Raw genomic sequence first — 13,690 nt, 5'->3', positions numbered from 1 at the left:
CTCGAAACTATATTTCGCAAGTTAGATTGGGAAAAAATAGGCATAAATATCAACGGCGAACTGCTTAACCACTTGCGATTCGCCGATGATATCGTCCTCATTAGCGATAACCACAAACATTTAGAATACATGCTAATAACACTGGACAAAGAGAGTCGAAAATGTGGTTTAAATATGAATATGGACAAAACCTGCATAATCACAAATAGTAAGAAAATAGATACAAATATTATGGGAAATAAGATAGAGTACGTCGAAAAGTATGTATATTTGGGACGAAAAATAACGTTTAAAGAGCAGACTAAAGGAGAGGTAGAGCGTCGAATCAAAATCGCATGGAAAAGATACTGGTCGCTAAAAGACATCTTCAAATCTAACCTACCTATTACCCTAAAAAAGAAAGCTTTCGACACGGTCGTCTCTCCCACACTTCTCTATGGCTGTCAAAGCTGGACTCTAAATAAAGAAATAATACATAAATTACAAGTATTTCAAAGGGCAGCAGAACGGAGTATGTTAGGACTAAAAATACTAGACAAGGTTAGAAACACAGAAATAAGAAAAAAGACCAAGCTGGTAGACGTAGCTGACCTAGCCTGCAAGCTAAAATGGCGCTGGGCAGGTCACGTCGCCCGCGCGCACGACGGCCGCTGGAGCGAGCGCGTACTACACTGGTGGTTCGTGATAGACGAGTCGCGCCGCCGAGCCCGCCAGGGCCACCCGCGCCGACGCTGGAGAGACGACATAGAAGAGTTCGCCGGTGGCACCTGGACTAGACTCGCGCAAAATAGGAAATCGTGGTCATGCATGGAGGAGGCCTTCACCCAGAATTGGGTCCCCAAAAATTAATTAATTAAGTTATTTAGATTTTAAACGAATTTTAACTCTGATGATAAATGATAATCGATTCTATATATTGTAATTGTTTGCTTGAATTTTATGTTTTTGTGGGAATAAATGGCTTTATTATTATTATTATTATTTATTACGATGGCACTACTTTCCATAAGGATATCCTCGAATTCGTCGCGTGCATGATGTTGGTTTGGGATCGGGATGTATACACCTTTGATGTTAATTGATTCTCCTGTTGTATGATTAACAACGAGACGAATAGCTACACCCTCTATCCTCCTATCGTCATCCTGCCAGTTGGTAGTAAGATGAGTTTGCGTCCATCTCAGACCTCTAGCTATGTACATTGCAGTAGTAAGGTGTCCTGCTCTGGAATCTGTGATTTTGTCATAGTCTTTGATGTTGTATTTTACTTTATCAAAATCAAGCTTGCACTCGTTTACCACAATGATTTGCGGTCTGTACTTATTTGTCAATGCTTTTAGTTCTTCGAATTTCTTTCTAAGCCCCTGAGCGTTGACATGTAATATGCGTAGTTTAGCAAAGTGCTTGTTGCTACAAGAAGTCGCCATTTGTGAGCTCTAGAAGTATGTTACATAGTTTTCGCATGGTTTCAATAAGCATCATCTTTTTGTCCATTGGGTGTACGACGATTGATGCATTTGTGGTAGAGGCCTGCTGTTGACTGCTGGATAGCCGTAACGATCTACCGATTTCTGGGATGTCTGAGTTGCTGTTTATTTGTTGTACGGCAGAGGTCACACTTGCAAAAGAAACGCCTTGTTTAATATTAGCCTTATTCGACATTGCTCTTCTGGCTGTGATAGTTGGTCTCTTGTTTCTCGCTTCTCGAGCAGCATGCAGGTCCACTTGCCTTTTAATTTCAGCCTGGAAATGCTCACATTTCACTTGATTTGCTCCATGGCCGGGTTTGTGACAAGTATAGCACACCTCGATCTCCATATTTTCTTGATTGACTACGCTAATCGTTTCCGGACATTTGCGGCCGTGGCACGCTGATGTTGAATGGTTAAAGAGGTAGCAATTTTTACACTGTACTACTCGTTTAGGATCTTTTTTGTATGGCTCGGGCTTCATTTTGGGAGCTCCAAAGAAGTGGTCAGAGGTATTTCTCATTGCTCGTGCCACGTCTTCGAAGCTATGCGATGGATCAAAAATGACCAGTTGCAAGTGGTCCTTTATTTTTTTGATATTGAGTGGACGAATGCCTATACATCTTTCGATCTCATCAAGTTGTGTCTCCAGTGGTTCATCGTATGTATTATTGCGAAGAATGACTCTCGTTGCATGTTGCTGTTCCCCTTTGGGGACGGGGGCTACAAATCTCAGTTCTTTATTCAGCGCGCTAAGAGCTTCAATCATTTTTTTACGAGATTCGCCGTTTTTGGGCTTTATCCAGATGACTTTTTTATTTGGCGTAATGCTGTAACAGCAACCAAATGAGATAGCCATATCTCTTATCTTTTTAACTGCTTCTGCATTTTCAATCAGTTCACGGTCGGTGATTCGGATCATTGGTATGTGCGCCGATGGTTGCTGATAAGGGGCAGACTTAGCTTCTGCATTTGGCGTTGAAGCATTTCCCTCTCCAGTGGTTATATCCGATGTTTTCATGATCACGTTCTTATCTGTGTTTCGTCCAGCGTGGTCCATTCGGGCCCTTTTCTTACTTTTATATTGTTGAGACCATTCGTCGCTCGATTTATGCGCTTCTTGCATACTTTGTTCGTTGGTTTGCGATAAAGTATCAAAACGGTTAGCGGTAGGAATATTCACGCGTATGTGATCCGCCACCTCGTCCTTTGATGCATGCGCCGGCCTGCCTCTCGAATTATCTCGACGTCCGGGTGTGGTACTCTTCGCGCTAAGTTCAGTACTTTTGCTGCGCGATTTTCGTTGTTTATTAGTTTTATTGACTTGATTATTTGGGTAAATCATGTAGTCGTTAACAATTTTACATTCACAAATCACGCGCTCTTTGCTAATCAAATCCAGATTCGGAATGATTTTAATGTGGAACTGCTTATTGCATTCACGACAATTTTTATTATTCACTTGGCATGTCGCCGCATTGCACGAAATAATTCGGATAATATGGCTACAACCATTTAATTCATCTTTTTCTATATTGGGGATTAGTTCCAGGAAACATTTAACGCTGGTTTCTTTATGGCAGTCACTGCACTTAAGTTGTTTAATGTTGGTTTGGTCACTATGCCACTGGTAAAAGTTCCTTACATTGTTTATTTTCGAGCAGTGCCAGCATTCGACTGGAAATCTGCCATCTGAGTCTTTTAAGATTGACCCTACTACTTTGTTATTGACTTTGCACTTGTTCATATTGTTTGATTGATTATTTAGTAATTTAACACTTCTATTCATAGAACTAATTTCACTAGTTTGTTCTTTAGGGTCATCATTATCAGTGTCCATTAATCACCATTTATAAAGATAAGCGGTGCAATGCTCACTAATTGTTGCGTAATCGCACACGTGCGATGCGCACGGGAATAAGGAAAACAACACAGTCTAGGTATCAGTGCAAAGCGAAGCGCGGTGCTCCGCTCGACACTACCGCTCGCAACGGCTGCTCGCGGCGAACTCTCGATTGATATGACTTATATATTTTATCAAATTTCTATAAAGAAAAGTACTAAGTACTGTATGTAATTGCATGATTTCTATAGTAATCTAAATTGTATTTTTTTTTCTTATTTAATGCATGTTAATTATAAGATGTATCCAGAACATGCCGACCAGGTTCAACACCGGCAGCCACACCACGATCCAGAGCAGCGTGTAGTAGCCCAGGTATGGTGCCATCGCGTACATTATCGTTCGTGGAAGTTCGTATCGTGGAAGAGATCGCTTTATAGCGATAAGTCCGCCTGTTGTTACCTACTAATTTAAGTCCTGTATTGTTTGTATTATGAGTTTTTCTTTAGTAGTGCACAATAAAGAATTTTATTATTATTATTATTATTATCAGCATGCCGATGCTCTGAAATGCAAATACAAAATATTTTCTTATTTAACTAATGCATGTTAATTATAAGATGTAATGTTTTGAAAAGATGTGTCCCGCCGAGTTTCTTGCCGGTCCATATTGGGATACCCTCCTCCAATTGAGGGGAGATTTAAATCTTCTCGGTCAGAGGTGTAGGGTTAGAGCCGGCGTAGCTTTATTTGACGTTCATAAGAGCATTGTAATATGCCTACTTGAATAATAAACTATCTTTATCTTTATGTTTACTACGTATAGAACCGGCACAGAGAACCAGTATTTTACGCCACGAGTTGTTGTTTTGACAAACCAAGCGAAGCGTGAACCTCGTGACCTAAACGCGTAAGCACCATGAATTTTACGGAGCTTACGACGTTTTGGTCGCGTGGTGGTGGTGGTTTTGGTGGTGGTATAGTTATAATAAACTTAATGATCGCTACTAAATAATTTTGAGTTATTGTAAATTTTATTGACAGACAATGAATGAATATGAAAATTAGAGTTGTTTTTCAAATCATATTCAAATATCTGGGATCATACGATCATACGATGTGAGGTCAAATCGCGTAAGAAATTCACTGTCCCATAGAAAATGTCAACGTCAGACCAGCCAAAATGAATGAAAAAGACGAAGTTTTTTTCATTATTTTGGGGTTTGTTCCATAATAAAAGTTGTAATTACTCAGTATGTGTAATTAAGGGACGATTGTAATTTTGTTACAACTAATATTTTCTTCGGGTTGGTGTAGTAAAAAATGTTGTTTCACTCGGGAGCAAAATTTGTTTAACCCTTGTGCCTTAAAACCCGCGCAACGCTCATGATTCCATTTTTCGGTTTCGGGATCTTTCGCTTGCTCGGGTATCAATATTAGCACGAGTGGTTAAACGACAACTTTGCCCCCTTTTAAAACAAATAACTCATTAGTTATTGCTTATTGCTCTTTTCTTTTTTGACACAAATAATTACAACATTGTAATAGGTATACAATGGATATATACAGATGATTACTATAACTAGCTTATATCTAAAATAGGCCCTTAAGGCAATGTACCAAGGATGCTGGCGGCATTTCCTCGTTGTATCGCAATACTGATACGTTGTGCGAGGAAGCCGCCAGCTCTTCGGTCACCAGGTACGTCAACCAGACGTTTCGCGATTTCTCGAAAAAACTTGTGCGCGCTGGGACCCCATGCTCTTTTATTTTTAATTTGCCATATGTTTACAGGGATATAATGGAGACGCGCGCAATCGGTCTGCGGAAGATGCCGTCCACGCCTCGTCCTACATAGTGAGTCCAATAAATATTACCCCGGAGTTATGGGGCGGGAATGTTTTTCATTAGCCATAAAATAGGTAAACCTACTCTACTCGGTAGTGTTGTGTTCCTGCCGGTGAGTAAGGTTAAGGTAAAAGCCTTTTAACGTTAAGTTCTCTATTTGTAATTTTTGCCATTCCTGCAGCCTTTCCTGATTTCATTCCTCTCAGCGCTTTCACAATTTTATCCATGCTAATACTATCTTCATTCTCCGACACATATGTATTCAATGCTTTCATTCAACTCCGAAATTGACGGGTTTGCCTCTTCTCTAAAAAAAAAACTTTCAAAATACTCCTTCCATCTTTTTAAAATGCATTCTTCCTCATTCACTAATCTTCCATTCTTATCTTTAATTAAGTTTAGCTCAGAATTCTAGGTGTTACCCATGGCCAAACGAATGGACTTCCAGAAAAACTTTATATTTGCCGGAAATCTTGAGACAGCCTTTCCTCCATTTTATCTCTCTGTTCGTCTTTCTTTCTGTCGACTAATTCTTTCACTAACACTTTCATTCTTCTATAATCCTTTTTCGCTTCACTGACTTCGGCAAATGAAGCTGTGTGATTTCTTTGGTTAGCTCTTGTGGCTAACCAATCCAACCACAACTTTTTCTTCTCACACACTTCTTCTTGCACTTCTTGATCCCACCAAACATTATTCTCCTTTTTTCCTTTGTGCCTCTTACTTACTCCACATACTTCACTTGCCACAATTACTACTTTATTTTTAAAACTATTTCACAATTGTTCAGTCTTACTAATCTCATCCATACCTACAAATTCGGTTTTTTAATCTACTCTTATACTCATCATTGGCTCCTTCATCTTGCAAATTCTCCACTTTTATTCTTTTTAAATCGGCAGTAACTGCACGGGGCCTCTTAATCGGCACATTACCAGGAAGTGGTCAGTATGGATACCCGACCCTCGATACACCCTGGAGTCGATAACATTATTCCTAATTCTTTCGTCCACTATCACAAAGTCAATCATACTTTTCCTGTGTGTAAATGTGTATAAATGTATCCATTTGTGGTCAAACATCGTGTTTGTTACACAAAGGTTCCACTCTTGGCAAATCTCTAATAAGCTTCTCCCATTCTCATTTACTCTTTTGTCACCGTGCATTCCAAGAACCTTTTCAAATCCGTCCCGTTTTATTCCTACCCAGCCATTAAAGTCACCTAACAAAATCATTCTTTCATTACCCTTACATACTTCTTTCTTTATTTGTCCAATAAAATTTAAAAATATACATAGAAACTGTATAGGTACATAGAAACTATTTTTAACTATTTTTTTTGTTTTGGTGTTGCTATTGTTTATATTATTTTTTGTTTATATGTGTGTATTGTGGCAAGCGAATAAATGGTTTATTTATCTATCTATCTTAAAATTTCTAAGCACACGTGGAACTCACTATTTATTTTTGTTTCATACTTATTCTAATTTACTCGTAGTTTATCATACACAAAGTTATAAATACACGAAATCCCGCACCCAAAACCCCTGGGTATCATAATGATGCCCATTATAAATCGTGCCATTCACGAAGACGCGAGCCTTAACTCGTAATGTCATGTCATTAACGGTTATATTTGACAAACCCGCGTGTCATCGTGGATGACACGAACTATATATTATGTACTAAACTAGCTTCTGGCCGCGTCGTTTGCGTGCGATGATAATTATTGATAAGCATGATTCTATGTCGTTTCCCGGGCCTCAACTATCTTCTAACCATACCAAATCTCATCTAAATCGGTTCTGCGGTTTAAGGGTGAAGAGGTAACCGACAGACAGAGTTATTTTTGCACTTATAATATTAATATATTAAAGATAAACAATGTTATTTACCACCAGCTCCTGGACAACAAAGTCGCAGAACCCCGATGAGGCAGGAAAGTCCGCGGAACCCGGCGGTGCAGACAACACTGCTGCGGGAGGCGTCACGGAACCTTCAGGACAGGTCTGTATATTGAATATTTTACCACCAGCTCATGGACAACAAAGAGAAACCCGATGAGGCAGGAAAGTCCACGGAACCTGAAGACACCACCGCTGGAGACATCACTAAACCCTCAGGCCAGGTATCTATACGGAATATTTTACCAGCAGCTTATGGATAACGAAGCAGAACCCCGATAAGGCAGGCAAAACCAAAAAACCTGAAGACACCACCGCTGCTGGAGACGTCACTGATCCTTCAGGACGGAACGTTTTATCACCAACTCATCATCATATCAGCCTTTCATCGCCCACTGCTGAGCAAGGTCTCTCTTTGAGTACGCCCATTGTCCCGGTCCTAACCTAATCTCATCCAAAAGTGACCCATAACCTTAATTAATGCCGAGCTTGGCACGCTCTTTGCGCCACTCGGATATTATACACATCCTCATGGACAACGACGTCGCAGGACTCATTGAGTCAAGAAAGCCCACGGAACCTAGGACACCACCGCTGCGGGAAACGTCGCTGGACCTTTAGGTAAGGTATGTAAACGGAATATTTTACCACCAGCAGTGCATCGATAACGCGGTAGAGACCTGATGAGGTAGGAAAGTCCACAGAATCCGAAGGCACCAACACTGTGGGACACGTCACTGAACTCTCAGATCAGGTCATATTTCAGCCAGTAAAATTGTTAGTAAGACCGGCATATAAAACATGGTGTTAGTAAGACCGGCATATAAAACATGGTATTAGTAAGACCGGCATATAAAACATGGTGTTAGTAAGACCGTCACAGGTCGAGAACGCTAGTAGTTGTATACGTACCAGGCTTGCCCTAGTGTGAGGGTGCCCTAGTGTATTGTTAATCTAACCGCAATGTATATAAAATTCATAATTACCTAATTTTGTCAATCCTGCCTCTAATCAACCATGTTAATAAATTTTACAGTACATATGGTGCTACTTTACCGCATTAGTGCGAAAATTAGCATATTACGTTACTATGTCGAACATTTAAAGGGCCATATGTACTGTAAAACGTTGTACGATACATGTGCAAATAGGTAATTCGCAACTCGTGTCGATTTAAAACACTCCCTTCGGTCGTGTTTTAATTTATCGCCACTCGTTTCGAGTTTCCTATTTTTCGCACTTGTATCGTAATGTACTATTGTATTTGTACGTCGCTCAGACTCAATCAAAAAGGAAGAACTTCACACCTTCTGCTTTACCAACCTTCTTTAAGTGAATATGTGTATAAACTAATAAAACAGAAGAGTTAAATGTGAAGAGCTTGTAGTCGGCTTCTTATAAAACGATCTTCCCATATTTCTGTAACGATTGCAGCACCATCTGCGTTAAACTTTGCACGTTGTCGTTGTTTATGATTTCCAGAAGTCGCCGAAAGATGGAGAACAGGAGGGCGAGAAAAAAGAAACCGAAAAGCCCGCCGAAGGTGAGCAAAAGAAAAAAGAGGAAGAAAAGAAAGAAGAAGAAAAGAAAGAGGAGGAAAAGAAAGAGGAAGAAAAGAAAGAGGAAGAAAAGAAAGAGGAAGAAAAGAAAGAGGATTAAACCGAGAATAACTAATAGATACACATACATACTGAAATAAATATAAACAAACACTAAATTATGTTTTTTTATTTCAAATAAAAACCCTTATATTATTGGACCGGCAATCCAAAGATGTCTCCAACATCCCACGTTAGCCAGAATTGATCATCGTTGATTTTTTCATTGTGATTGATATGTATATACAATTTACAAACTTATTATATTAATATAAACTTTTGATAAAAAAATCGGCCAAGAGCATGTCGGGCCACGCTCAGTGTAGGGTTCCGTAGTTACTCTTCCGTCACAATAAGCTAAACTGGATCTTAAAGTATAGTAAATTTTATGAAACGGTACCTTTCACCCGAGTTAAACAAATAGGCAAATTTGCATAATCATTACATATCTTTCGGTCTGTGAGCATTATGGTAATGCACATGGACTGAAATATAATGTTTCTAAGACCGAGATGATGGTATTCGCGTCGGGTTCTGGGCCGGATAGCGTACCTGCGGTGTATTTAAATGGGTCGAAAATCAATGTTGTTAAGCGGTTCAAGTATTTAGGACATTTGTTGACGGAACGGCTGCAGGACGACGATGATATTGAGCGCGAGCGGAGGGCTCTCGCCGTCAGAGGCAACATGCTCGCTCGACGGTTTTCTAAGTGCAGCAAGGATGTAAAAACCACACTCTTCAAGGCGTACTGTTTAGGCATGTACACCTCCCAGTTGTGGATAACGTTCACGCAGAAGGCAATGAGCAGAATAAGAGTTCAGTACAATGACGTGTTCCGGGCTCTTATGCAGCTGCCGCGGTGCTGCAGCGCGTCGGGCATGTTCTCGGACGCGGGGGTCCCCGACTTTTTCGCGGTAACGAGATCCCGCGTTGCCTCGTTCTGGAGGAGACTGCGTCGTTCCGACAACAAAATACTTGTGGCTGTTTCTGACGATATAAGGAGTCCGGTGTTTAGGCGCTGGATTTCTGTTCACATGGATCAGAACAAAAAATGACTGCACATACCATGTGCAATTTTAATTTTATACTTAATTCTAATTTAATTTAATTTTAACATGAGTGGCACCCCTATACAGTGTCAATTTAGTTTAGTTTAGTTTTAATTTAGTAATAATAACTTTGTATGCACTATGGGTACTGACTGCCTGAAATAAAAGCCTTTTATTTTATTTATTTATTTATTTATTACCTAATTAAAGTCTTTTTACTATGAACGGAAAACTTTTTGCGATAACTCAAAAACAGCTAAACTGATCATGTTCGCTATAGTTTTCATTTAATGTCTTTCTTAAGCTCTACTTCCACGATTTTTTTCATATTTTTTGGACCTATGGTTCAAAAGTTAGAGGGGGGGGGGGGACATTTTTGTTTTCTTTCGGAGCGATTATCTCCGCATATATTCACTTTATCAAAAAATGTTTCTTGAAAACCCCTATTAGTTTTGAAAGACCTTGCCAACGATACCCCACACTCTAGGGTTGAAGCGAAAAAAAAACCCCGACTTTACGTGTAGGAGAGGTACCCTAAAAAAAAAAAACAGATTTTATTATACGATTTTGTCGGCTTTATTTATTTATATATCCATGCCAAATTTCAGCTTTCTAGCACTAACGACCACGGAGCAAAGCCTCGGACAGACAGACAGACAGACAGACAGACGGACATGGCGAAACTATAAGGGTTCCTAGTTGACTACGGAACCCTAAAAAAGGACGATAAGAACGAAGAATTACGTACAATGACTCGTCTTTTCCTACCTCTACCGCGCACGCTTAATTATATGACTTTCTCGTCGAAGATGCCCGTGGCCAATGTCACTGTGCAAGTGGGGCAACAATAAATAATGTGCGTACGATATATAATTATATAGGGAATGGTGGGTCGACATACGAAACTCCTCGTAATTAGCGTCCTCACTTTAGGTGAGGAATGTCCACTAAGGAATGTCTGGTATTTTATTTGGTAAATTCCATTTAAAAACTAATCTACCGACCACCACTCTGTCGGTTTTGACGACCGGTCTGGCCTTGTGGGTAGTGACCCTGTCTATGAAGCCGATGGTCCTGGGTTTGAATCCCGGTATTGATTTGTGTTGTTAGCACAAATATTAGTCCTGAGTCACGGGTGTTTTTACGTATTATAGTATTTATATATTATATATATCGTTGTCTGAGTACCCTCAACACAACTTACTGTGTCAATCTGTGTAAGAATGTCCAATATTTATTTATTTATCTAACAGCGTTATCAAATAAATTAATAGACAGATAGATAGATGTTATTTGGTATTAATCATACACTGTCACATTAAGTTAAATTGTAGGCATAATTAATTAAAAAAATATTACACTCTAAAATATAACATCTCTGAGATCTTCTGTGAGATATTCTCCTACTCTTACAGTAAGGTCATCGCCTTTGGCCTTGTCCAGGTTGAACCATTTGATGCGGGGCCGGGGCTTTATTTTTGATTTGGATCTCCAATTTGGTAGTTTTAGACATGCTACAAGCAGCCGATGTTGGGTGGTAAGTGGTTCCCCTGGGATGACTTTACAATCTCTAAAGTACTTGCGCAGAGTGGCATCAGACATTATATAATCGATCTGTGTAGCAAATTTACCACTTTTGTATGTGATAAGATGATCGTTTTTCTTTTCGAAGAAAGAGTTAATAATAGGCATCTGAAAGTTGTTTGCAAGGTCCAGTATTTCTTTGCCTTGATCATTTAATGTGCCGTATCCAAAGCCCCCGTGCATATCACATCCCTGGGTAGACGCTTTTCCGATATGTCCATTTAAGTCGCCTGCAAGGATCTTATTTTCCGTAGCTGGTATGTTTTGGATGGTTTCCTGCAACTCTTCCCAGAATACCTCTTTTTCTTCTCTGTTACAGCCAGTTTGAGGGGCGTAAACCGATAAAATGTTTAAACAAGGCTGATTATCTAGGGCCACTTTGACGTACATTATTCTGTCACTAATTCTGTTAATTTGTATGATTCTGTTCTTAAGATTCTCATCTAGTATTACACCGATGCCGTTCCTAGTAGTTGATGACCCATTATATAATAGTTGATAGTTGTAGCCGATATCCCTGGACTTCGAGCCTTTCCATTTTAACTCTTGAACACAGCAGATGTTAATGTGTCTTCTGTTAAGAATCTCAGACAATTCTTGGCTGCGTCCAGTCATGGAACCGATATTCCAAGTCGCTATTCGCAAATTTGTCTCGCTGCGTCTTAAACCGTCGCTTACGGGGGACGCCCTAGCATGTTTCGCTGGTTTATATCGGGTTTCGCATGGGCCGTCGCTTACAGGGTACGCCTTAGCATTTATACTTATCCTTTCATATTGTACTTTTATGTTGAGTGTTAGATGTAGTGTATTGGCGGGTTGTTTTTACGGCCGGTTGCCACCTGACGCCAAGGACGAGGCTTTTCTGAAAAGCCGGAACTCCGCCGTTGACCCACTTGTGGTTCTTCCGCCGCCGAACCTTCTGTCCACTCCGTCCCAAGTGCACAGCGCTCCTGTAGCCCTTTATCCGAGTGTTTTGGAGAGGCCTGCCAGGAGGGGTTATTTTGAAAGTGGAGATTAACCTACTCCAGTTTGCCCTATTGATGTGCCTCTTCCGCCTGTTTAGCCGTTTCAATGGTTTCCATATCCGCCTATTACAGCCGTTGGGCTCTTCACCCGTAACCCCGGGCCAGGGTTCCGCGTTATACCCCGCGGGCTTGGGTCCCTGTCCGAACTCAGCCATCTATTCGCTCCGGCCTACTGAAGCGAGAGATGCCCACCCCCGCGGCATGGACGCGCCGGACAGGAATTACCCCAGTGGAGAAAAGTAGAGAAGATGGCTCTAATCTCCCTGAGGCCGGGTTAATGGTCTCGTATGATACCGAGACCAATGGCTATACAATGATAAATTAAAATACAATGCAATACTAATGATAAATTAAAATACAATGTCAATTAATTATTCCAATTCACGTAAATATTAATGTAAACGATTTTAAAATTCTAATGTATTTGGAAAATAATAAAATATAATTCAAATTAACTGGAGCCCGCCGGTATTGCCAGAGACGATGGCAAGAGACCAGACGGGATGTCTTTGATTCCGTGGAGGATGGGACGTGTGCTCGTATGGGACGCAACTTGTGTTGACACGCTGGCACCCTCCCGCCTCCACGGTACTACACACAAAGCCGGCGCGGCGGCGGAAGCGGCCGAGGCCCTCAAAAAGCGCAAATACGGGAGTCTCGACACCAACTGCAACTTTGTTGCATTTAGAGTCGAGACTCTTGGTCCGTGGGGCCCCGCAGCACAGGGCCTATACTGGCAATTGGCGAAACGGCTGGTGGATGGGACCGGGGATAAGAGAGCCGGCAGCTTCCTCGCCCAACGCTTGAGCATAGCGATCCAGCGAGGAAATGCTGCCAGCATCCTCGGTACCATGCCACGGGGGCCCATTTTAGATTTAGATTTTTAGTTTTATATAGTAGTTTTAGTTTAGTTAATTGCATTACTACTTACAATTAGGCACAATATAAATAATCAAAATTACATTAGAATAAAGACATTTAGCAGAATAAACTATAAAAGAACATGTTTGATATGGTAACGGGGATTTGGACGGATTTCGTTCATCCAGGAACTCATTTACCGAATAGTAGGCCTTCATTATGCAATAATTCTTAAGTTTACGAACAAAAGCAGAATCTGAGTCAACGGTTCTGATTGGCTCGGGTATTTTATTATAAATCTTAGCACCCATTACACCAAGAGACTCACCAGTTTTTGTAAGACTATGCGCGGGGACACCTAGCCCCGGCTTTTTCCTTGCGGAATTTACCTTTGCCACAGGGAACTCATGCGGGTTTCTCCTCACATACTTGCCTACCTCGAAAACATAGAGAGAAGGGACTGTTTATGCCAAGTTTAATAAAAATCTGTTTGGCTGGCTCATCCGTTG

General features: G+C 40.7%; 3 protein-coding genes across 3 annotated transcripts in view; 2 read left to right on the top strand and 1 right to left on the bottom strand.

Moving 5' to 3' along the window:
- Positions 1 to 8,924, top strand: part of LOC133533096 (uncharacterized) — a 28,753-nt gene extending 19,829 nt beyond the window's left edge. The window contains exons 6-8 of the mRNA XM_061872048.1: positions 5,107 to 5,169; positions 7,062 to 7,167; positions 8,547 to 8,924. Of these exons, the coding sequence (XP_061728032.1) occupies positions 5,107 to 5,169; positions 7,062 to 7,167; positions 8,547 to 8,723 (346 nt within the window). The 3' untranslated portion in view covers positions 8,724 to 8,924. The remainder of the gene's footprint in view (positions 1 to 5,106; positions 5,170 to 7,061; positions 7,168 to 8,546) is intronic.
- Positions 8,925 to 9,174: 250 nt separating this feature from the next.
- Positions 9,175 to 9,717, top strand: LOC133532876 (uncharacterized). Its single transcript, XM_061871735.1, has one exon. It carries the CDS (start codon positions 9,175 to 9,177, stop codon positions 9,715 to 9,717), a length of 543 nt encoding a protein of 180 aa, XP_061727719.1.
- Positions 9,718 to 11,073: 1,356 nt separating this feature from the next.
- LOC133532875 (craniofacial development protein 2-like) lies at positions 11,074 to 11,910 on the bottom strand. Its single transcript, XM_061871734.1, has one exon. The coding sequence runs from the start codon at positions 11,908 to 11,910 to the stop codon at positions 11,074 to 11,076; it is 837 nt and encodes a 278-aa protein (XP_061727718.1).
- Between the last annotated feature and the right edge of the window lie 1,780 nt (positions 11,911 to 13,690).

This window comes from Cydia pomonella, chromosome 28 (genome assembly GCF_033807575.1).
Source record: "Cydia pomonella isolate Wapato2018A chromosome 28, ilCydPomo1, whole genome shotgun sequence".
In the NCBI taxonomy this organism is placed as follows: Eukaryota; Metazoa; Arthropoda; class Insecta; order Lepidoptera; family Tortricidae; genus Cydia; species Cydia pomonella.
Note: the sequence above shows the minus strand (reverse complement) of the source record. Positions and strands in the feature narration are given on the sequence as shown.

Bases quoted from the DNA above. Each gene is read 5' to 3' on its own strand.
- LOC133532876 (XM_061871735.1), top strand. From the start codon at position 9,175: ATGATGGTATTCGCGTCGGGTTCTGGGCCGGATAGCGTACCTGCGGTG.
- LOC133532875 (XM_061871734.1), bottom strand. From the start codon at position 11,910: ATGACTGGACGCAGCCAAGAATTGTCTGAGATTCTTAACAGAAGACAC.